The 23,473-nt window shown below is 42.6% G+C and overlaps 1 protein-coding gene across 5 annotated transcripts in view; it reads right to left on the minus strand.

Annotated features, from left to right (window-relative positions):
- Positions 1-23,473, minus strand: part of LOC139351116 (collagen alpha-1(XXV) chain) — a 148,533-nt gene that overhangs the window by 39,368 nt on the left and 85,692 nt on the right. For all 5 annotated transcript variants that reach the window (XM_070992814.1, XM_070992817.1, XM_070992816.1 and 2 more), the window contains exons 4-8: positions 12,445-12,471; positions 10,227-10,253; positions 4,516-4,587; positions 3,754-3,870; positions 2,552-2,587 (exon numbers count right to left, since the gene is read on the minus strand). In XM_070992814.1, the coding sequence (XP_070848915.1) occupies positions 2,552-2,587; positions 3,754-3,870; positions 4,516-4,587; positions 10,227-10,253; positions 12,445-12,471 (279 nt within the window). The remainder of the gene's footprint in view (positions 1-2,551; positions 2,588-3,753; positions 3,871-4,515; positions 4,588-10,226; positions 10,254-12,444; positions 12,472-23,473) is intronic.

Consider the following 23,473-nt stretch of genomic DNA (forward strand, 5'->3'; position numbering starts at 1 on the left):
AAGAGTTTTCCTTTAAGAACAAACACATTTGTTCCACACACACACACACACACACACACACACACACACACACACACACACACACACACACACACACACACACACACACACACACACACACACAAAAAGCAACACATTTTGCCTGTTGACATTGTTGACATTTGCCACAACATTGCTTGAGTCCACCGAGCATGTCCTCAGCCACTTACTCACATCTTTGCTCCTCATGTTTGGCTTCACATTAAAAGGAAACTTAGTCAAGGACAGCAAAATATTATGTATAAGTATAAGTATGTCCTCATTATACAGGCATATTAAGTAAATTAGATGCCAACATGCATGGCTGGTGTGCATGTAAAAAAAAAATGTCCAAGGTGAGTCAATGGTGCATTTTGGGTAATTTCAAGGATGTAAAAGGGGAGAAGCGAACTTCTGCAGCATAATTGGAACTAACACCAAAAAGCAGATGGAGGAGGTTTTGTCAGTTATGGATGGAACACCATATACAATACACCACTGGTTTTCATATTTAGTCTTTTTGAAGCAAAATCAAGTCCCAAATGAAAACTGCGTGCAAGGCTGTGAGCCACCTTTAGAGAGCCGAAGACCCCCTTAATTTACCCCAGAGAGACCTTATGGCACTGATGATTTTGAATTGAATCCTGAAAATATTTCCTTTTTCTTCTTCTTCTTCCCACCTCCCCCCTCCTCCTTGTTGCTCCACAAGAGCCTAATCCTTCTAACCAGCACCATATGTCCTGGAAGGCTGCTGGAAAACTCTGGAATCTACTTTTGCCTCTTTAACAATAGCATCTACATCAAAAACGCTGAGCTGTGTCAAGTGGGAGCTAGCTCGTAGAGCGCTGTAAGAGAAGCAAAAGTTGGTCGAGGACTCCAACCTCCAAATCCTTTCCTCGAGTTGACTTGTGCAGATCTTAAAGTGCCGACCAAAGATTATCCTTTCAGCTTGCTGAACAAAGTGGAGCCTATCGGTCTAGTTGCATGGGCACATCTAATTCATATTGATTTTAAAAGGCCAATCAAGAGTGTGGACTGGTGTTTTGTTTCTGGATGGAGAATTTCTTTTTATTCCCTCTCCAGAGGTTTAACAGGCCAAATGATCATTCACAGAAACTTTTCTCTCTCATCCATTATCTTATCTTAGCTGTTTTTTTCCTCCGGAAAGTATCAACAGAATGCTGTTGGCTGCAAACAGAAGCTCTGAAATGGAAACTCCACTGTGTTCGAGAGGACATGTCACATCTTTTTACAGCCTCTGGGACATGCTCATCTCATGGTGCTTTACAGGGGTGGATTGATTTCCAAATGATGACATTACTCCTTGTTAAAAGTACATTAGTGTCATGCTGTGTGTGTACTCATGAAATAGTATGCTTCATTTCAAGAATTACAGTGAGCGCCACTTGTTTTTCTATTCAAAGCTGCGCGCGAGGCCTCTGAGCTCATTTCGAATGGGATTCACCATTCATCTTTGGGAGAAACGCTCCAGCTGCTGTCACGAGCGGTTGTGTAAGCGCTGGAGACTTATGGGAATACACCTGGGAGCACTGGGAAATCTACTGCAATTTTTACATTCATCACAGTATGAATTTTGAAACAAAACTGCGCTACTTACAGAGTGATGAGTGCAAGTAAAACCTACAATTAAAGCCAACAAAAACTGAAACCTTGTGTTGCTCGATAGCGCCTCCTCTGTCGGCTTCACTGCCTCTCCCCTGCGCTGGTGAAAACTGACATCACCAAGCGCTTTGGCGTGTCACGTTTTCCATCCCTGCCTTCTCTGGAATTTGGCTTGTCACTGCAGCTTTTATGAGGAAACTTTAATCAAATGCTTTATTTGCTGAACACCACAAGCAGTATCCAGTTGCTGTTAACTGGAACGGCTCGTCCCTACTGTATAAGGGGCTTTGTGAGAGAAAACAAACGTTTTTGCAGGGTATCATAAAATGTGTCATTAATATTCACCAAAGTGCCCATAAACTGCCTTATGAATATCTCGTAAATTAAATGTATATTTAAAAAAACCTCGTAAGTGGCAGTATCCCTACATGATGGCTTTATTTATCAGAAACAGAAAAATATAATTAATGTACTCTGTAGCAGCAAAACAGAAATAGATGCAGTGTTTTGATAGAGCCACATTTGGTTGGTTAGTAAATATTTTTACCACATTACAGCACCATTAGAGCAACTTCAGTGGCAGTCAGTGAGTGAAGGTCAGAACCACAGCAGAAAAAGATATTCATATGAATTATTCAGCAACGTATTAATGAGCCATTCTGGAACAGCTTTGGTGTCTCTGGATTCTTTTTTGTGCAAATGAATAATGAAAAAGCTAAACTAAGGTGCTGCTTGTTGTAGCTTCATATTCACCTGACAGATATGAGAGTGGTATTGATCTTGTCACTTTATAAAAAAAGTGAATGTGTGTTTTTCCCAAACTATTCCAATTCTAACAACGCAGTGATGCTTAATTGCTAACTAAGCAGCCAAGTTCTATGTGACTCGATAAGGAAAAGTTTGTGCTTACCATGGGTCCTGTTTCTCCAGGCTGCCCTGGATCACCCTATCGTAAATACAAAACAGCCAGTTAATGGAGGAGCTGTGGGCAAAATCTTAAAAAGATCATCAATTTTTTTTTTTTAAATGATCATTAATAGTATTCTGCGTAAAACAAGTGAAAATATTCTGGTGAAAAAATACAGCAGTTTCCACATTATGGTTGAATTGCTTTTCATGTTCTGCCACTCCGGTGCACAGGGGCCACGCTGCCAAGTGGAGCGCAGCATTGTTCTGCTCATAGACCAAGTTGGCGAAGAGGCATTTATCAAGCTGTGGCACCTGTGCCCTTCACTCTCTCTGTCCAACAACCTTGTTCAGGTCTCTGCTTTCAGTTCAGGCCTGGCTCTTGGATGTTCCTGCAGTTCTCAGGGTTGAAAAGAGACATATGCCATGTCCAGATTTCTATGCCAAAGTCGTGTTTGAACATTATTGCATTTTTGCCTCTTTGTGACATTTATGGGACAATTTTTGCCACCCTCCATCTGAATGGTTCAGGGCAAGAGAAATAAATCAGGAGAGAAATAAAGCACCCCGGCAAGAGAAATTTAATTTGTAGAAAAATGGAACAGTTATTGCAACTGCAACTGGAAGAACTGAAAACAATAATCATCAAAAACTTGGAAAGAAGCAGACAAACAACACTTAATATTTTTGCACTCCCACTGTGAAGTCTGCCAGGACAATAAAGATCAGCTGGAGCCCCTCGGAAGGTTTTATGGCTGAAGATAATTGACAGGCCTTTTCTGTTTCTTCTTTCTCTCACAGGCAGAGCTCACATAAATCAGTGTGATGCCAGTGACAGGCTTATAGACATGGAAAATGTTGCATTATGATGACAAAACAACCAAGACAACGTAAATCCACGCGGTGAAGAGTCTCTTGGGAGCATATTCATGTTTAGCTAAAGACATTAAGGCAATGAACTGCAACATGGCTTGTCTAGTCTTCATTAGGAGGGTTTTCACTGGGATAAACCCTCCCGGCGCTGAGTTAGAAAAAATGAGTGCAAAAAGAGCTGATCTTGTTCTGCTCTTCCTGGAAACTATTTTATTCCCTTTTTTAAAGGAAAAACCTACAGACTGATCCACTGCCACTTCAATAATACACTGACTGCAAAAGAAAATCTTTGCTCCGCTTCATCAAACATCCTCAGGTAAAATCAATACTCACTGGTAGACCAGGTACACCTCTGGGCCCATCTTTCCCTGTGTCCCCTGGAGGCCCCCTTGGCCCAGGAGGGCCCGGTGGCCCCGGAGGCCCAGGTGGTCCTGCTTGCCCTTGATCTCCCTGTGTGGCAAAATAACACATTTAAACATCATTAATCTGTGATATTGTTGGATCCACTGAGACTGGAGCCACTGCAGTTAAATGATAATGAAGAGAGTAGTAGAATGATCTCGTGGGTGGCTATGGGCTGCCTCCATTCATAACATGGAGGAGAGTTTGCATTTTGGGTATTATGGCTTAAGATAGCATACAGAAGATGGGGCTGAAATGTAACTGATTTATAGTTCGAAACAGTAATCCCCTAAAATGCATGCATTCATAAATGGACTTAATGACTCGAATAGGGGTTGTGCATTTGGCACCGAGTGAAAAAACTCACATTTGTAGAGCTACAATAATCAGGGTGAAAAAATACTGAAAATGTGTGGTCCATTATTAGACTGGATTATAAGAAACCCTAAGAAAACATTCAGCAATCTAACTTGCAGGGAAAGTGCTTTAAGTTGTGCCAGGACAGTAATTTATTTTACCTTAATAAAACTTTCTAAAAAGAAATTTCCCTTTTACAATAACAGAGGGATTATAGGAGCACTTATGACAGGTCTGTCTGAAGGCTTGCATGCAAACTGCAGAATGCCCAGAGAGAAGAGATTCGGTGAGACTTGGCACGATGGACAGAGTGAAGAGTGAGGACACAGCCACTACCTTAATGAGCCGCCGCTTTATGAGCTGCTGGTCAGCGGAAAGAAAGCCATGATTGATCTTAGGGAAGACCATCTGAGCAGGTGTGTGAGGTCAAGAAGTCGTAGGTCAGAGGTGAGAGAAGGTTGAAGGAGGATGAGGTCCCAGAAGAAGAAGGAGGAGGAGGAAGGCAAATGCAAAAAGAAACAGATTTTGTTAGAAAGGCCTGTGTTCATGAACCCCGGTCCAGCGCCTTCACAGATGGGGGAGGGGGGAGAAATCCACACTTTTCCAGCATGGAGGTGGTTTGCTTCGGAAGTCTGGGCTTTTTTTTCTTGGACCCAGGACCCATAATTACCACCTCAGGGGTGCGAGGGCGCCACAGCGGGCTCACAATCCCCAGAAAAATGGGAATTTCTCCTCCTCTGTGAAAGTGCTGTCATCATCTTCATCGCGCCTGCTGCTCAGTCAGACCCGGGAGCTGCACACACTGAAGCCAACGTGCTTGACCTTCTGAGATGAGGTTGATTCCTAACCTTGTTTCTCTCACTGCATGCATTATTCTGCTAGTGTCCATTGCTATTAAGTGGCTTCATCCATCGCTGAAACAATCGTCAAGGCCAAATTGGTGGATTGAAGGATTTGTGGTGAACCATGGGCTTGAGCTTTAAAAAAACATTTTGCCACTTTGGTTCATCATCATATTCCTCTTGGAATTCCTTCCATTTATTTGAACATTAATGGACACGAGCCAAACCATGTCTTGGTTTCAAGATGCTGCTACAGTCAGCTACATATTACTGAGTTGTTAAGGCCACCTTTGCTTTCAATGGGGAACCTGGCACGTTGCATGCAACCAAAATCATGAGTGAAAGGCTGGTAGCTGCAGTGGGGGAAGAGGATAACGATTGACTGGCTGTGATTAATTAGATGGGGTTTTGTCCTGGGCCTAGTCTATCATCGGGCTTTGAGAAAAAGCAGCCGACAGTGATTCATATACTCCCAGTGTGTGCTGCGGAGGGGTCGGACGGAGCGGCTTGGCGGCACCACCACCGACAAACCTTGACAGTCAGGATCTGATTGCTGTGCAAAGCAGCCAGCGTAGGGAGACCAGGCAATCCCTAAAGGGACAAACAGCAGAACATGGCACAACACACGCATGACATTCAAACACTGGGTGAACAACAACAGTTAAAGGAGGAAGAAGATAAGCATCCTACTTCTAAATATTTCTACAAATAAGCAGCATAATATGTGAAACAGTGGAACATGAATTTGAGAGACTGTCAAAAGCCAACATCAATTTAAATGTCAAAAAGTTCTGAGGACCAGACATTCCACTTCAGACAACATTTTATCTTGAACACTCATCATTTAAACAAGTCCAAGTTTACTCTTTGCCATGCAACAGTGCAATGGCACATCCTGAATGTTGCAGCTGAGGCACCATTTCGTGTTGTTTTCTTCAAAACATGCGGACAGAACATTTGTTGAGATGATTATCGTGAGTTTTGAGCTTTTCTTTGAGCTTCAACATGCTGGTAAATTGAGGAGCCGTATTGTTCATAGAGCTTTGGGGAACATCAAGGGATTGTGATGTTCACTGGAAATTCAATCAAATGGTCTCCAATTCCCTTGTCAACAATCGTCATGACAGATGTGATCCACTCATGAAAACGGAATAAAAGAAGAAAGCGTCGGGCCTTCTCCGTGTTGAAAGGAGACAAGGGTTTATAGTTAGATGCTAGCTTTAATCCGATGCCAGAAACATTGACATGTCTTCAGCTAAACATGGTTTTGAATGTTACACTCATATAAATGCTCTCCATTCAGTTTCATTCACGATCATTAATCATTCCTTTTGGAGTTATCATCCATACTTAGGCATAAATATACATATCTATTTCATTTCAGTTGCTTGCATGCTGTCAAACAAGGTCCTTGAAGAAGATTAGTTTTTTACAGTCACATTGCTGCATAAATGTCAACTGAAACATGAGCTGATTGTGAAAGCCCCTCCCCCAAAGAGCAACTGTCCAATCAAAGCTTAGTAATCTAGGTGAGGCAGGTTTTCTCAACAAGCCAAAGTGGCGATCAGAGAACGGTCAGTGTAATGTTTTTAGCTTGAATGCTAACATGCAAAGACCGCCTCATTGGCTGTACGGTGATTGCATTTTCTCTTGTTCATCTAAATGCTGCACTGTGAATAACCAACCCAAATGAACTGATGAAAGTATTTCTGAAAAAATCTGGCACGCTAGCATAAACATGCCCGGTAAGAGATCAATCTCCCTCTATATTCAAGTTTAAGATAAAATCTGTCTTATCCAAACATGGCTTTGGTGCTATCCCAGTGGTTTTCCTAAGATAATTCAAAAAGCATGGCTCATTAAGAATAAGGCTTTCAAGGCAGGCTGATTTAAATCAGCCCTGCAGCAGAACAGAGCAATGGATACTATTACACTGCAGACAATAGCCATGTTGTGTGTATTTGGTATTGAAGTGCAAGTATTTCTCAAGTTATTTACAACCTCAAACATCTTGAGCACAAAGAAGGAAAACAAGTACTGGATTGTGGTGGGGGTAGCGGACAATACAAAGAGTGCCGGCGTGAAAATGTAGGCTGGCGCGTGTGCAGGTTGGCACGTGACTCTTTGAAGGGTTTTTGCTTTTATAATCATTTTGATACTTAATCTAGGGGAGACATGACAGAGAAGCTTTGGAAAACCTCACTTATCCAACCAAAACCAGGTAGGTGGAGCTTTCTCTGCAGGAGATGAGATAACGAGATGAAAAGCTTGACTCGGTGTGGGTTAGTGCTCACCTGCATTGCCAGCGCGCTGATGTCTTTGTGTGAGAATGATAACAACATGGCAGTTGACAGAGAATCCTAATCAATCACAGACTGCTTTGTTTTGCTTTTCTCTTCCAAAACGGATATTGGTTATTTGGTGAGGAACTCTATTGCTATGTATTTGCTTGCAGCAAGATGACTGCAGCTGTAGTAAACAAAAAGCCAGATAGGAGAACAATCAGCAACAGCCATCGTAGGACACTGGCCAGAAACTGCATCTCCTCGACCACACCAAACACACAAAACATCCCAAACAAGTACAGGCTGCGGCATTTTCCAAATATCTATACAGTATGTGGAGTGGATGACCAAATCTATGCACAGATGGCTTTAATACATTTGAGAGAGGAAGAATACATTCATTTGAAGCCTCAGATTTGGCATCAGTCCGATGTATCAAATTTATGTCAAGTGAAATTCATTTTGAGGCTTCTGATTTCATGTGCAAACACTCGGGTGTAACCTTCTCCTTTGTCCACGACTGAAAAGTCCAAACCCTGGAAATTACATAATAACAGCATCTTTATTTTGGGAGAACACTGCAAATTGGTCAAATCCCAAGATGTAAGAAGTAAAGTACTGGACAAACAGAAGCAAGTTCTTTGTGAAATGTCAGGAATTTTTCCTCCAACTGACCCAGGAATACACCAACCTTTGCTTGACACCTGTAGCTAGTGCCATCCGTCAAAAAGACCACACACCTATCTCCGTGATACATTTAGCCAGTAACTCCTGTTAATTATATCCCAGCGGTGGAGCACAAATGGTGGCCACGCATTTGTTTGTCAAAACTGGCCAATTTATTATTTGTTGCTTGGTTAACCTTTAGCATCTGCGTGTGGCCTTTGACCTGTGAGGCCGACAAATGGCTGACCCTGACATATGGGGAACAGGCAGAGGAAGTGTGTGTCTGTGAGGAAATTCTGCCAGCCATGTGGCAATTCTCACACGGTCTTCGGCCACAAAGGCTGAGGGGTTTTGACCTGACCCTTTGATTTGACCCTCGAAGACATACACATATTGTATATACATTCAAACACAAATGGTCTGTGCTTTATAAATGATTTTTGAAGTTAAATCTCTTTAGATCCGATATCATCTGGCAGACTATGATGTGTGGAGGACATATTCTTGACATGCTATGTTGTATACATTTGCCTCCATATGGGTTTAATAGCCTCTCTGCACACAGTCAATGCCGGGCATGAAATGAGCTTCATTTCCAACCAGATGAATAAAGTCAAGGTCAGGCAATGCGTGTCCTGTTTTGCCTTCATTTATTAAGGGGCTCCTACACTGTTCCACTACATTTATCTACTCATCTAATGTGCAAAGTCAATATGCCATCCCAGGGAGGTAATATGATTGACCTAGCCTGCTTTCATGCCCCTGTAGTCTTTCATACCTGATCGTGACTGTGTGTTAATTTGTACCTGTTAGGGGACAATTTTTCTGTAATTGTAAGTTAATGAAATGCTTTCTTGTAGTGGACAGTTTATTTATTTAATCTATGAGACAAATAGGGTCTGGCTGGTGCCTGCTACAACTCTGTCAGGCATACTGCTGTTTGCAAAGTGTAAATCATTCAGCTGATGGAGACAGATGACTCCATTTCCGAGGCTAAAAGGGTACAAATTGTAGCCAGCACTGCCCATGGTTTACTGCAGTCAGCTCGAGAGAAAAGATATTTCCTTTCTGCCAGTTTGCAGAGGTTCAGCTTTTGCAACTATAATGATTATCCAATACTTTTTATACCATTAAAAATTAACTAAGGATATCACAGGGCTGGAAACATACTTGTAAATCTTGTGGAGGATCTACAACCTCTGTGAACTTGGCTGTCACTTGCCCATGAGTAACATAAGATGCATCACTCTGAGACCACTAATCAAATTTCACAGTGAAGGTCGTTTGTATTGACTTCCAAATCATAAGAAGCGCGGTGCTTGGACGTGCAGGACCCGGCCCGGAGGAGAGCTGACAAAGTTAACTGGCAAACTGCTAACGTCTGGGTGGGCGCCAATACAGAATTGGGATCAGATCCACTTTGGAGATGGGTGGTGTTCTGGTGACAAGACAAACCTCTGCGTTGTCGTGCTTTGTTGTGCTTGTGCTCTCAACTCTAAGTGCTCTCTGCCCTCATGGAAATCAGTTACAGCCATTTGAAGTAACTCTGACTCCACAGGACTCCACTTGAAGACGACGGCACACACAGGGGACATGAAAAGTGTGTGTATGCATGTGCACATGTGTGTCCCCAGTTAATGCAATCTACTTTAAACAAACCTGTGCAGTCACAGTCTGTTTTTTTCAAAGGGGGGTTCATTTTTAAGCGATTATTTGAGAAAAATGAGGGCGCGCTGGCTGCTCGGTGGAGATAGAGTAATTCATTTCAGAGTGTGTCAAGCATGGAAAAGCACTCACATCATGATCATTTAGAAGCTGCACTTTTATAGAAATGTCAAACTCCAGTGCTGGAAATGATTAAAGCTCTGAATACGCCATGTCACGTCGAGGATTGAAATGAATCACAAGTAATTATAGAGACAGAGCTCGTTGGCTTTTGATTATAACTGAGATTGAGCAGATATCTTCTGCTGATGTGCAAAAGCTTGTACTCATGTTCAATTTGAAGACAAGAAGTCTTTGCATCTGAAAAAGTATATCACGCTGTGCCTTCCAAGGTATCTTGCACGTCTGCCTGCCCATTCTTGATGTAGAAATAAGCACTGCTGAAATGCCTGTTGTATTTGGCCAGATGGGAAGAACACTATCCCCGGAATTTCATGCATCTCAAACCTTTTGCCCACAATTCTGCTGGGGGAGACACACACAGTCACATTCATCAGCTAATCACAAGGAGTTGGAATAAACCGCATACCCGTGGTCCCTGGTCGCCTTGATCCCCCTGCGGAAGGAAAGGAAAAGAATTTGTCTTGAAGTGCAGGGGTCGAATGCGCACACACAGACGCAAGAACAGTGCTAATAATAAGCTCGCGCCGAAATCACTGAGGCATTAACTCAGAACACATTGATAAAGAAAAATAATACAAGAGCCCTCAACTATTCATTGTGGTTGAGAGTAAAATCACTTATGATAACATGGACTGACATGAATTGGGTACAAGAGTGAGAGAAAGAAAGAGAGCAGTGGTGTGAGGTTTGGTGGGTTCAGTGAGGGGGGCTAAATGTGGGCAAACTGCATTGCCAGGCCAGATTTTATGCCCCAGAGATCTTTGGCTTCCTGCCTTTTTTGGGGGTAAATCTCTGTGGATGGAGCGTGTTCCTGAAGGAGAAAATGTTTGGTTTCGAATCAACCTGTGTGTAGAAGACTGTGGGTTTATCACATTAGAGTGAAACAAAACCAAAAGCACATTTTTGTTTGAAACAACTGAAGGACAACCAAATGCCGGACACTGAATTATAACCTTAATCTGACTAGAATCGGATAACTAAACATGCCTAAACCATCTCACTTGATGCACCCCGCTTTCCTGTTGGCGGAGTGACAATTGAGCCACAGCAGTAAAAGGAGCCGAACAACTTATCACACATGGGTGGGAATTTAGCTCAAACAAACTTCAATGTAATGCAAATCAAATAAAACAGCTCTCGGAATTTTTGAAATTTTTCATTGGGCGCTTGTTCCAAAACTGGATTTAATGGGAAAACAGTTGTGAATGGCCACACTGATGCACGCTGTATTCATCTTGGGTGGGAGGAATGCACACAGTTGTTTTTCATTTCATTAAACTGCAGATGAAGTGGTTCACATGAGAGGCATGAACATGCATCTAATCAGCAAGACTCGCTTACTCACGATTGTCATAACGGACGCTCGACAATCATCTAAATCTGGCTTTAGTAGTCGTGCTTATGGGTTCCATTTTCTCCTTTGAGGGGACACCAAATGAGGAATCGCACTGTTGATTCATGACCTCGGTCAGCGACAATAATCAATGTCACTCCACACACCGCATTACTAGAAATCATCAGTTGGCAAAGAGCGTGACTTGATGCAGATGACAAGCCTCTCTGTATTTGACTCTACCTCTGGTTAGCACTCTCACGCTATTTCATTTTATAACTTGTGTTTTACTACACAATAATCCTTTAGGCAGAGTAAATTAATGCCCAAATTGTTGCTCACTTCATATATAATATGAATGAATACTTAATCTATTCAATGCTGGCCTGCAAAACAGAACAAATCTTCTCTGGTAGCATTTGAGCAGTCTGCACTTAAAGTCATTTGTTTCCATTACAAGTGAAGTCGGGGACTTTATCAACTTTAGTGTGAATCAGGGGATCTCGTGGTTTTAGACTATCAAAGGCAGGGGCGCATTTTTGTCCCCAAATCCTGCAGACGTATAAAGAGACAGTGTGGTTATTTTGCATGCTCCACTGCTGTTTTATGGAGCAATGCTCAGCGAGGCATTTAAGGGCTCCAACTCGAGCTCAGGCTTTCAGTCATTAATGTTCTGTGCTGTGGATTTGTGAACAACAGGAGAATTTAAATATTCAGACTCAGAGACTTAGGTCAGGGTGACCTGAATGTAAATTATTGCTGCAAATGCAAAATGACACCCTTTATGGACAAATTAACTGTAAGTAGAGCAAAAACAACTGTTTTTTATTGTCTGGCCTGCAAGAATATATGATGGGCTGGATATTAAAGGCTAAAATTTCATTTTTCTTATAAGAATAGTTTGGCATAAGGGAAATAAGCGTATTTGCTTTTGAGAATCATATGAGACGATACCAAGTCTGTGTGGGAAATATGAACCTGGAGCCAGCAGCCTGTTAGCTTAGCATAAAGCCTTGAAGCAGACACAGAGGGGAAACAGACTTTGTTACCTTTAGAAAGAGGCTAGATGTTTCCCTCCGCTTCCAGTTTTTGTGCTGAGCTAAGCTAACCAGCTGCTGGCTCTAGCTCACAGATATGAGACTGGGGTCAATCTTTTCACAATTTCCAGCCAAGAAAGCAAACAAGCATATTTAACAAAATGTCAACTATTCCTTTAAGCAGTAGAACAAAATGGATCAAGAGTATACCAATGAATATATCAAAAAAAAAAAAAAAAAATTAAATTACTCACCTTTTCACCCTTTGGACCAGGAGGGCCCTACGGAGACAAAAACAAAGATTGTTGAGCCTTTTTTACAACAAATAAATGGAAAGAAAATGACAAATTATGGACCATGTGAGTTATTTGTAATTGTTCTGGTGCCATGGCACACTGGTAACATACAATCCACCACAACAACTGTAAAACCAGGGTGACCGGGGTGATGTTAGCCAATAAACAAACAGAGTTGCTTAACAAGGCCTGAACATTACGAAGTTAGAGGGAGAAGGCAAAAATCAAAAGATTAACAAATTGAGTTTTGATGAAACGAACACTGGGTTCTTTTTGACATCTCAGCGTTTCAGCATTTGATTAAAATGCCCTGTCACAGAGTGGGAACTGGTGCCGTATGTATTGTAGACAGCAGGGCTTATACAAACATACAATTAAAACCAAAAACAGGCCCAAATCAAGCCCGTGTTTACTTAGAGGATGAAATCCAGCAATCTTCAACCAAGTATTGGCAAGCACTTTGTGATAAATGTGCCCCGAACAAGAGGAACACTTTTTTTGTTTTTCCTTTTTTCACAGCAGTTTTTTGTGAGGCAGTTTTTGCATCCAACTTCTGTCAGTCAGCAGGCTGGGTGGGCTCTGTAAAAGATTATGGGTGAGGTACAGGATTTGACAATGAGGTGTGCATCCATATGCTGCAGCCTAATGAGCTTGTGCTCAAAAACACCATTTTTTACCCTTCAAACTGAAGGATGAAGCCCTGTAAGTTGGGCTCTCTCTTTTCCTCTGAGGTTGCTCTTTTGGAAAAAGCTATGTTTGGAAAAATCAGTATTAGATCAGTGACAGAAGTGTGACTAACTGACCACCCGCTTTGCAACAATGTTTTTCAGCCCCTGCTGAAACTGAGAGCGATTGCAGTGCCATGTATATGATACTAATCTGTTTTTCACATGAAAAGCTATCTGTCAAATGCATTTGTTAGATCAAAGTACTTTTTTCTGCTTCTTAGATGAAGTTAATATTTAAGAACACATCTGAAACTTCTACAGTCACTTGTGGGGTTTGGGGGAGCGCATCTCTTCCAGCACTGTCATTGATTTAAAACATATCACATACGCCCTCAGGTAAAAAGAACACATTGCTCAGCTGTCATCAGTAACAAATGTAATAATAGCTGGTTGCTCTTCCAGGCTAATGCCGGTCAAACATGATTTGTGTCCAAAGATATCAGACACACAGAGAAAGGTACACTGACACTAATCCATAGATTGATGACATTAGTTTAAACCCTGCGTTTGGAAGCTGCTCCTGTGAGTCCATGGACCAGTGACCCAGAATAGCAGGCTTGCAGACACAGACAGGCTTCCACTGCACTGGCACACATCGCACAGTCTAAAACTGAAACGCTCCAGAGGTAGGCCAGCACTTTTCCTCTGCCAATTTCTACCACACTGCTCCGAGGGAGGTGAGCTGAAGCCCGCTCAGTGCCTATGGACATTATTTCTGATGCATAGTTAACTATCCGTAGCTTTTCGTTTATGTAAAGCAGCGCACGTGCTCCCAACTGGATCTGCACTCCAATTCGCCTCGGCCACGAGGCTGTGAACCTGCACAGCTTGTGTAGTGCATTGTGTTCGCTTCAACAAGCCCACACCGACGCTGATGGAAAATGCTGCTTTGATCCACACACATATAAGGAAGTTGGACCTGCTGCTTACTTGACTGGCCGTACAAACAGCCTCGGCACACTTGTAAACAGAAAATGCCCCATTATGAAAACAATGTTTCCGATTGCAGTTCCCTTGGGGGGAATAACCGAGGCAACATATTGGAATCAAATGTGACTTTTACTTTTATAATGATGTACAGGCATTCCAGAGGGGCTAAATAAGTTTCCAGCATGTTCCTGAAAATAGAAGACAGCTAGAGAAAAATCAGTGCAGGGTTTTTGTTGTGAAGGAAAATTGCCTTTGGACAATATAGGGCTATTGACAAGCTGTTACTGCAAGCATATGAACGGCTGCAACAAAGAAATCCACAAATATACCCACTGCAGCTTTTTTTTTCTTGCCCAAGCCTGTGTAATGTATTGTATCTGGCGCTGAAAATAAAAACAGTTGGCACACTAAATGACTTGGCTAAATGACCGGGCACCATAAGTTTGTGGAAAGAAATGAAAACTCTGCTTTATATGATTTGGCATTTCATTAAATCCCGATTGTGCAGCAACATAGTGAAATTTGATCAAATCCATGTTGAGCTTCCATAATAGGGCATGTCTATATTTTGTTTGTGGGGGAATTAATAAGGAAAATGGGGTCACCGGTGTTAAACGGATTTCTACAGTAGATACCACACACAAAAAGGTTTGATGAGCGAAGTCAGTGGATCCAAACCTCTCTGACTTTTTCACCCACATAAACTCAAATACCCCTTTCTTAACACCATTTATTTCAAGCATCCGTCCATTACTTTAAGCCAGCATTTATCAGCTAACTACTTCAACTGTTCATTAGTTTCAGCTAACTCCTCTGTTCATCGATTACATTATCTTTACCATCCATTACTGCAGCTAACTATCGTCATGTCTATGATCGCTATCATGTCTGTATCAATCACATGAAAACTATTTGGTAATCCCACTTTAGTGTTTAGCATTCACTTTTAGACTCATCCTGATCAAGTGGAATACTGCTTTTGACGCATCTAACTGTGTCTTGCCCAAAACTTTCATTTCACTCTTCCATCTGGTCGTAAAAGCATGTGGAAATGATTTCTCTACACAGTCTGCACCTGCTCATTATACGGCCCATCATTTGCACATCACTTGGACAGACAGCACCCACTGGAGCTTTTCCAAAAGTACAGTGAGGATCTTTTATAGAGACTATTAAACAGCTCTCCTGCAAAGAGGATTTCAAAGGAGCGAACTGTACTACAGTAGAACTGTAGCAGGTGTCTATTTGTCGAGCAGTCTCTGCAGCATTGTGGTTTCAGCCTGCCCCAAGGAAGGTTTCTAATCAGCACCTGCCTGCATGCTTTTCACATGTCTTTACTGCTTCTGCTCTGGCTCTTTTTCAAAAGCAGCCCACCAGCAGGTGCTCCATGGCCCATCAGGCTGCTTCTGTTTGATCAAACTTGCCCACTATGCAAGAGCAAGCCACTTTCTTGAACATGATTATCCCTCTATAGTGCCTTCAGCACCTTTATATACACAACTGAAGGGCCACATGCATATCTCAAAAACTATGTACAGTATCACGTTATTTAAAGGAATGATTCGACTTTTCTGGAAACACAATTCATGTGCTTGCCGAGAGTTGCATTAAAAGTCTGCAAGGAAAATATGACGCTACTACCAGCAGCTGGTTAATTTAGCTTAGCATAAGGACTGGAAAAGAGGAAGAAAGCAATGCAATGCTTCTCATTACTTAAGGCCTCCAGTGGAGACTCCCTGAACGTTACTGCACCCACCTAAGAAAGTCATAACCTCCAACCTGTTGTTTTTACACCTTGGTTTTGTGCAGATAAAACAAATAAGATGCAGTGTGTTGACTTGTCTTATGCTAAGCTAAGATAACTGGGTGCAGCTGCATATAAATTGTACAGAGAGAGGTATCAATCTTCTCATGTAACACTCGGCAAGCAAGCCATCCATCCATCCATCCATTTTCTATGCCGCTTATCCCTTGGGGGGTCTATCTCAGCTGTCGATGGGCAACATATATACACAAACAACCATTCACACTCACACTCACACCTAGGGGCAATTTAGAGTCACCAATTAATTAGTAATCAAACTAATGAGCATGTTTTTTGAGGAAGCCGGAGTACCCGGAGAGAACCCATGCATGCACGGTGTGAACATGCAAACTTCACACAGAGAGGCCCGAATCGAACCGGCGACCTTCTTGCTGTGAGGCATGCGCACTACCTGCTGTGCCACCGTGCAGCCCGCAAGCAAGCCACTAAGTGTATTTCATAAAATGTAAAATCCTTTAACAGATTTCTGTCAGCACAAAGAACTTTGTTACCCTGAACATGTTTGCATTTTGTATCTGGTCGTGAGTTTGGTGCACACAGTATTCATGTTACTGTAGAAGCAAGAACAAAAAAACCTCTTTAAATATTAGTCTCTATCAGTGACTTCAAAAATAACACATCCTTTAAATGTGTGGTGATGAACAGAATGTGATTGAAAATGACACATTTCACGTTAATGGTAAGCCTCACATCTTCTGCTGCTTTACGCCGGGCGAACTTATGACGGGCTTCCATCATGAGATGATTTGCAGCAGAACATCCTGTGTGCATGATATTGTCGAGTTTATGGTGGACCACTGGATCAGGATTAAGCTTTTCTCTATCCGGATACATGTCTAGCTGCTCATTCTATGCCAAACCATGACCACTGTCTCCTGCAATGGCCTGAATGAGCTGTTGGTATGAAAAAAAAGTGGAAATGCCTGCCACCTTTACAACAGAGTGGGGGAGAAATATGGAGAGGTCTGCAGGGAAATATAAAATGGCAAAGGGAACTGAGGCCAAACCCGCAAGCAACACGAACATTACCATTCAAATCTGACAATGTAAGTTACTTCACTTCATATTACAAGGAAAGAGCAAATGATGTTCAATAAAACGATCCTGGCACTGAGGTACACTTCACATACGGCTCCTCCAATGCTGATTATCAAGCCAGGGAAATATTACACAACTCGATTTTGTCTTGGTCTGTCTTTGACCGTACGGAAGAAGCGGTATCAGGATTTAGTTCTCATTTCACCCTGATTGTGCTTGTGTAGCTCCTTATAATTTCAAACATATTTACCAATTCCGACTTAACAGTGGATGATCTAGTTTTTCTAGTTTCATATTTCATGCAACATCAATTATTAATGTGCTTCTAAAATGCCTCTACGGGTTTTCATTGGCCCAATTATGAAACAGTTTAAAAAACTATTATTGGAGTACCTAAATACCTCTTTAGAGTTCTTATGAATTAGTTTAGTTTGTGCAGGTTAGATGAGGTATGTATGTACATTATGTGATTTTTGGGGGTTAGGCAGGGTGGTTTGTGCTCTCTTATTTAACTTCCACATGGTTTACTTGTCTGGCTGTTAAATACAGGCAATTCACATGGCAAAATAATGACTTTGAGATGGCTCTGTTGCCACTCTATGACATGACTATGAAACACCTGCTGTGTGATCAGAGGTGTCCTTGACATGCTGATGAAAGCTAGATGAACTTTACAGGAATCAGTTCTGAGCAGGGTAGAGCAAATTTCAAGAGTGGGTACATGTTTTGTTTGTGTTAACACCAAATGCAAGATGCAAGTCGAGAATGCAATCTAATTTCCTGCTGCCTATTTCACGCTGTTCTGCTGATCCAAAAGATGGTGATGGTAACCTGCAAATAAGGATAAATAATGTGCCCGTAGCAATGCTTACTGAATAAAACAGGCATAATTCTGTTTGTTTACCAAGTAAACTCCACAGGACACCCGAAAGTTCACATCACGTTGTCAAACTATTTTCAAAATCAGGAATGAACCCTCTTGCTCAACTCATAATTACTATTTTTTATGCAGATCTGCAGAGCTCGTCCTCAGCTGTTGTTAAGCATGGAGCTGATTTTGGTATTAGATTTGCGATTTGTGATTATGCATCTGTTTGACGCAGTGACTGAAATACATAAATACGTTTTGATTGTTATTCACAGCAGAATGTCCTGCGTTCAAAGGGCTGCTGTCAACAAAGCGAAATAGTCCAACCTGCTATCGCACACTAAATATCCAGGCAGAGGTCACACCAACGTACAAGATGAAACTCCTGTCAGCCTGATTTCACACTGTCTCACATAAAAGTTGAGACACTGAATATCCATTCTTCACATTCCTACTCTCCTATAATTTTCTCAAAACATGATGGATGAAAGCTTGACAGTGTTCGCCTGACTGCAGCGCAAGGCGAGGGGCTGGCTTGCATCCATTGCTTTAGCTGTTGTTGACATGAGCAAAGTAATTCTCGCGGGTTTGGCTGCAAGCTGCTGGTACAATCTTGTGAAGCAATCCACCTAATCCAACAAGATGCAAAAAGTCAGGAACAGGGGATGTGCATTGCAACCCCTGCCTGGACTCGGCTGTATTAGTTTTCATCACAGTGACCTGCTAAATGTATTGAGGTTCAGAAAATCAATCCATCAAATGGAGCTCAGAGCCTCGCAGCAGAACCTGGGCCAACGGGGCTGGCAGCAGTTGCTGCAGCCAGAGCTGCTGGCCACATGGATCCAATCATCTCACCCTGGAGCACTGGCATCTCTGAGAGCACAGGCCAACAACTACCGCTTTTACAACCTCTTCTTTACAGGCATACGGTTTTCTCACACAGCTACACAATATTAATAAACATGTGTGTACACAGGAAGTTAAGCAAAGCAATCCTGCAGGCACCGAGTGTTGACAGGGAATGAGTAAGTGAAGGGGGGGGCAGGTGAGGAGTGCTGCTCACCACAAAAGCGGGAGGAGGGCCAAAGTAAAGGGTTTGAAAGGACTTACGCACTTCACACAGCAAAGTGATGCATCGCGTTTGCCATGCTTTGAAAGTAAAAGAAGTTCTATGTGTTGCAACAGTCTGGATTAAGTTTAAGCTGATTTAAAGGAAAAATTCAACATTCATTCACTTTTTTTTGCTGAGAGTTCGATGAGAAGTTTGATATGGCTATCATGTTTGTACGCTAACTACAGCCAGCAGCCTGTTAGCTTATCTTAATCAACAGTAGTAAGGGGAAATGGCTAGTCTGGCTCTGTACTAATCTAGTCTGCACACTAATTAACACGTCCAGCACATTATGGCAATGAGGTGTTTTCGAAGTCATTCTTTTTGCACTATGGAAGAGAAATAATGTAGCATTTATTCTCTCCCCGCATTTCCCATAAATTCTCCATCCAGAAAAGGTGAAATGTCCCATCAGGGTACACAAATATAATCAACTGCACCAGTGCCAGAGTGGAAATAGTGGCAAGGCGACTGCAAAATGCACATTTAGCCATTTGTAGCTGAAAGCATTTGGGCATCACTGGAAGTGACTGAACTTCAAATATGCACAAACCTGGAGGAGAGCAAAAGACATCCAGTAAAAACATATAACTGTACGTACACCTCCATTTGTTAGTTCTGCACGAGAACCCTCAATCATATTACCGTCAGCCCTGGGGCAACTTTTTTTTTCGAGGCGGGAAACTAATGGAGGACAGGGATGTGAGTAATCAGAGCAGAATGGGCAGGAACAGACGACCACAAGTGGCTGGTGCTCGTCGGGAGAATCTGGACGCAGAGGTTAGGCAGGGATAGGAAAACCACACTGGAAAACTGACTTGGGAATGGCATCTGGTTCCCATATCCACAGTGTATCACAATTAGCCGGCATAAAATGACTTTAATGTGTGTGTATGTGTTTGTGAGGGTGTATGTGTTTGTGAGCATGTGTTGGCGGGAGCAGGGACGCCATGAACAGAGGAAATTGAACGGAATAGTGCGACTGGGTCGAGGTGAGAGATGGTGTATGCATGGTGTCAAGATGAAAATCGGACACGGAGAAGATTCACAATCTCGGTCAGGGATGGTCTCGTCATTCCTAAGGAAACATTTAAAGAGCATCAACCCAATTGTGGGCATAGAAAGCCAAACATCCGAGCCAACATTTCTTTCTGCACAATACGTAAGCAGATTTCAGACCCACAAAATTCTTGTCGTGGATATGAGATGTTGAATAAGGTACAATGTTCCAGTTGGAAAAGTATTTCTTTGACTTCTTCTGTTCATTCAATTAGGACCACATTGTGGCAGGTCTACATTTCTCATCACTTGATGTTATGAGTTGGAGGAAAATTCCTCTCAATCAAAAAGCTGTCAAGCTTTTTTTAAACTGCGAGCATCGCATTCATACTGTAATCCTCCTACCACGCTAAGGTAGTGACAGTCAGCGAGTATTCAGTCAGCTCAGCCCTGCCAAAGAGCGGTATTGACTGCTTTAAATCACTGTGAGTAAACCTTGTGGTTGGCCCGGGCACTGCCTCTCGTCAATTGCTGACAGACAAGTGCTGCTGATGTGCACAGCGTGAGCGGAGCCCTGACATCAAAAAAAGGTCAAACTCTTAATGTTGTCACATCCAGTGGCAGTAGGCCTCCTCAGGCACCAGTGCCCTCATGAGCCCAAATAAACGCTGTCATGTCAGATAGATCCAGCTGCAGCTCTTCGTGCCAAACGCTCTGTGTCTGTGCCTTCTGATGCGCCACACATACGGAGGCCACAGTTTCACATGTACTCTGACGTGAAATGGGCTTTTTCTGTCTCAAACTAAAAATACAACACAGCAAAAACTGTAAATTAACACAATGTCAGGGCATACAGGAGGCTTCCTCAACCCTAACTAGACTCTGACGTTAGATAACCTGGCACCCTCTCCACTTCCGTCGGGCAAAATTGATCAAAGTCCAGCTCAAATATGTTTTATTAACAGCTGCGGAGCTGCAGCGCATGAAAGATGAAGGATGAAGGGTTGAGGACGCCCGGGCTCCTCTGCTTCACCCCAGCATTGCTTCTAATCCCTGTGACGCGGCTGCATAATTCATACGTTGTGACAGATCATCCTCAACCTGCGTCGCTGGAATTTCAGCTGATGAGGCAGGGAGGTGGAAACAACTTGTCAAATGCGGATACGGACACGACCGGCTTTATTTACCTCATTACTACATGACCGAACTCTTGCATGGGCTCATGTGCTGTACTATAACTTGGCCTGGCTTGAGACTCCAGTGTGGTGCAGAGGCATGCTTAGCGGGCTGAAGTGGGTTTGATATTTCCAATATTGTATCATTTTCAAATATTTCCCCTTCCTTTTAACCAGATTTCAAAGCAGGCTAGTTTCTTTCTCCGTCTGTATAATTTTAATTTAGTATGGCATAAAGTCTGTGCTACAAAAGTACAGACGGAGGGTGGTGTTAGCGGGTACTCGAGTGCAGCCTCAGGGATGGTGTTTTATGCTTGATTGGTGCTAAATGGTGTGCACACACAGTGGTGGGTGCTTGGGGTTTATGTTTTGACATGGACAGCCCTTGAAGAGCTGCAGAAAGATGAGGAAAGAAGATAAAAAAAAAAAAGAGAAGCGAACACATGAGCTGTCATGTCATGAACTTTACCAGCCTTGATGTAAAGTAAAAAACATTTTCTGGCTTTAGTGGCAACAAGAGGCATAATAGTCCTTTTGTAAATACTGCAGGAGTTGGAAATCACCTCGACCCATATCTGTAACATGTCCCTCTTAATATTTTTCCAATCTGTCTGGAGGACAGGGAAGAGATATCCGACTAAACATGCTTGACAACTGACCCCCTGATCCCGTGCAAAACTGACACAAAAGCCCAAACGGTGGAAAAAGAAAGGAAATGAAAACAAAGCAAATCACTTTTCCATGTCTAAATGCTGATCACGAGCCGTGAATGAGGATCTTTCCTGATGAGTTTTGATTGAGGAGACCTATTCTCTTTCTGCCTCCTCAACCACAGGTCCCGGTCCGTTCATCAGCGGCTGAGGAGCGATTAAGTCACGGGGATCTTTTAATGGCTTCAGCAGTGGTTGGTTTGTTTGGCTCTGAGGGCTGTGTACAATTTTCACAGTGTTCCCAGAGTTATGGAGGGAGCTGTTGAATATTCATAGCGACGTGTCCCCTGCCATCCCCCGGGTGGGCATACCAAATGAGAAACCACATGAGATCACTTACTACTGTCTCCTTTTTAAGAAACTGGCACGGGATCTTTTTATTTCGGAAACAGATTTGGTGACCAGTGGGTGAGTCATTGTCAGATCATTGCATTTTTTAAAGCCTTGACTGTTTTTAGAAATGCAGTCAGTCATCCAGACTTCAGTGTTTTCAGTCTGCACTGTAAATTATAGCACTTTTTTGTGTGTGTTTGTTTAGTGCTACTCAAACCTGGTTGCTACAGTAAAACTAGGACCCTTACCAAATATTTACAGCACCTTCTGCTACCTACAATGACTTCATCAGAGAGTGATTTGCAGGCCACAACTGGAACCTTGTCAGGTACTTACTGTTTGTGCACTGGAATTACTACGTCACACCCAAAGGAACAATCCCAAAAGTACAGTCTTCTCATACATTTGCTAGAAAATCCAACATTTCAGGGACACTTCATGGGCTTCAGCCAGCTCTTGAGACATCTCACAGGATGATTTTATTTGTCAGACATAAGGCCTGCTGAGTGAGGCTGAGAAGAGAGACCACCTGCACTTACTTACGTCCCAGAACCCCAGGAGCGAGCGTCTGAGAAGGCGCTGAGGATTAACTTACAACTTTTACGGCTCAGTCGCCACATGCTATTATACCTATTCAATCACACTTGCCTCTGGACTATAAATAATTTTAACAGAGCACACAAATATGGCACCCGCTTGACCTGGTTATACAGCAAACTGTCACAAACCCCCCGGTGCTTATGTATGTATGGGTCTGTCTTCATCTTTGGGGAGACTCTGAAGTTTTCCATCTGTTCGGGGGAGTGAATCTGTGATCACCCGGCAGTGTAATGAGGTGAGATAATGTGTTTGGGTACAGGGTGCTGGCAAGGATGGAGGCTGGTAGCAAGGATATTACAAACCAGACTGCCCAAATGACAGGGAAAGGGGTCCCAATTAGGGGAATGCAGGGATGAAGAGATTATTTTAATAATAGAGTCAGACTGTGAGGTACGACTGAGATTTCTGGTAGCAAATTTGTCATAATCAGATGTCTTTTACATCAAATCACAGTTTTATGCTTTCTTGTGTGCGTGACAGCTTTTAACATACTCACCGTTCAATGCTTTCATCATACTTAAAGGAATAGTTCAGCATTTTAGGAAATACACTTCTTAATTTCTTGCAGTGTCTGTATACCAAACCAAAACTTTGTTTAGCATAAAGACTGGAGAATGGGGAAACTGCTAGTTTGGTTGCATCCAAAGGCAATCAAATTCAATTCCCAGCG

This window comes from Chaetodon trifascialis, chromosome 23 (genome assembly GCF_039877785.1).
Source record: "Chaetodon trifascialis isolate fChaTrf1 chromosome 23, fChaTrf1.hap1, whole genome shotgun sequence".
NCBI classification, from domain to species: domain Eukaryota; kingdom Metazoa; phylum Chordata; class Actinopteri; order Chaetodontiformes; family Chaetodontidae; genus Chaetodon; species Chaetodon trifascialis.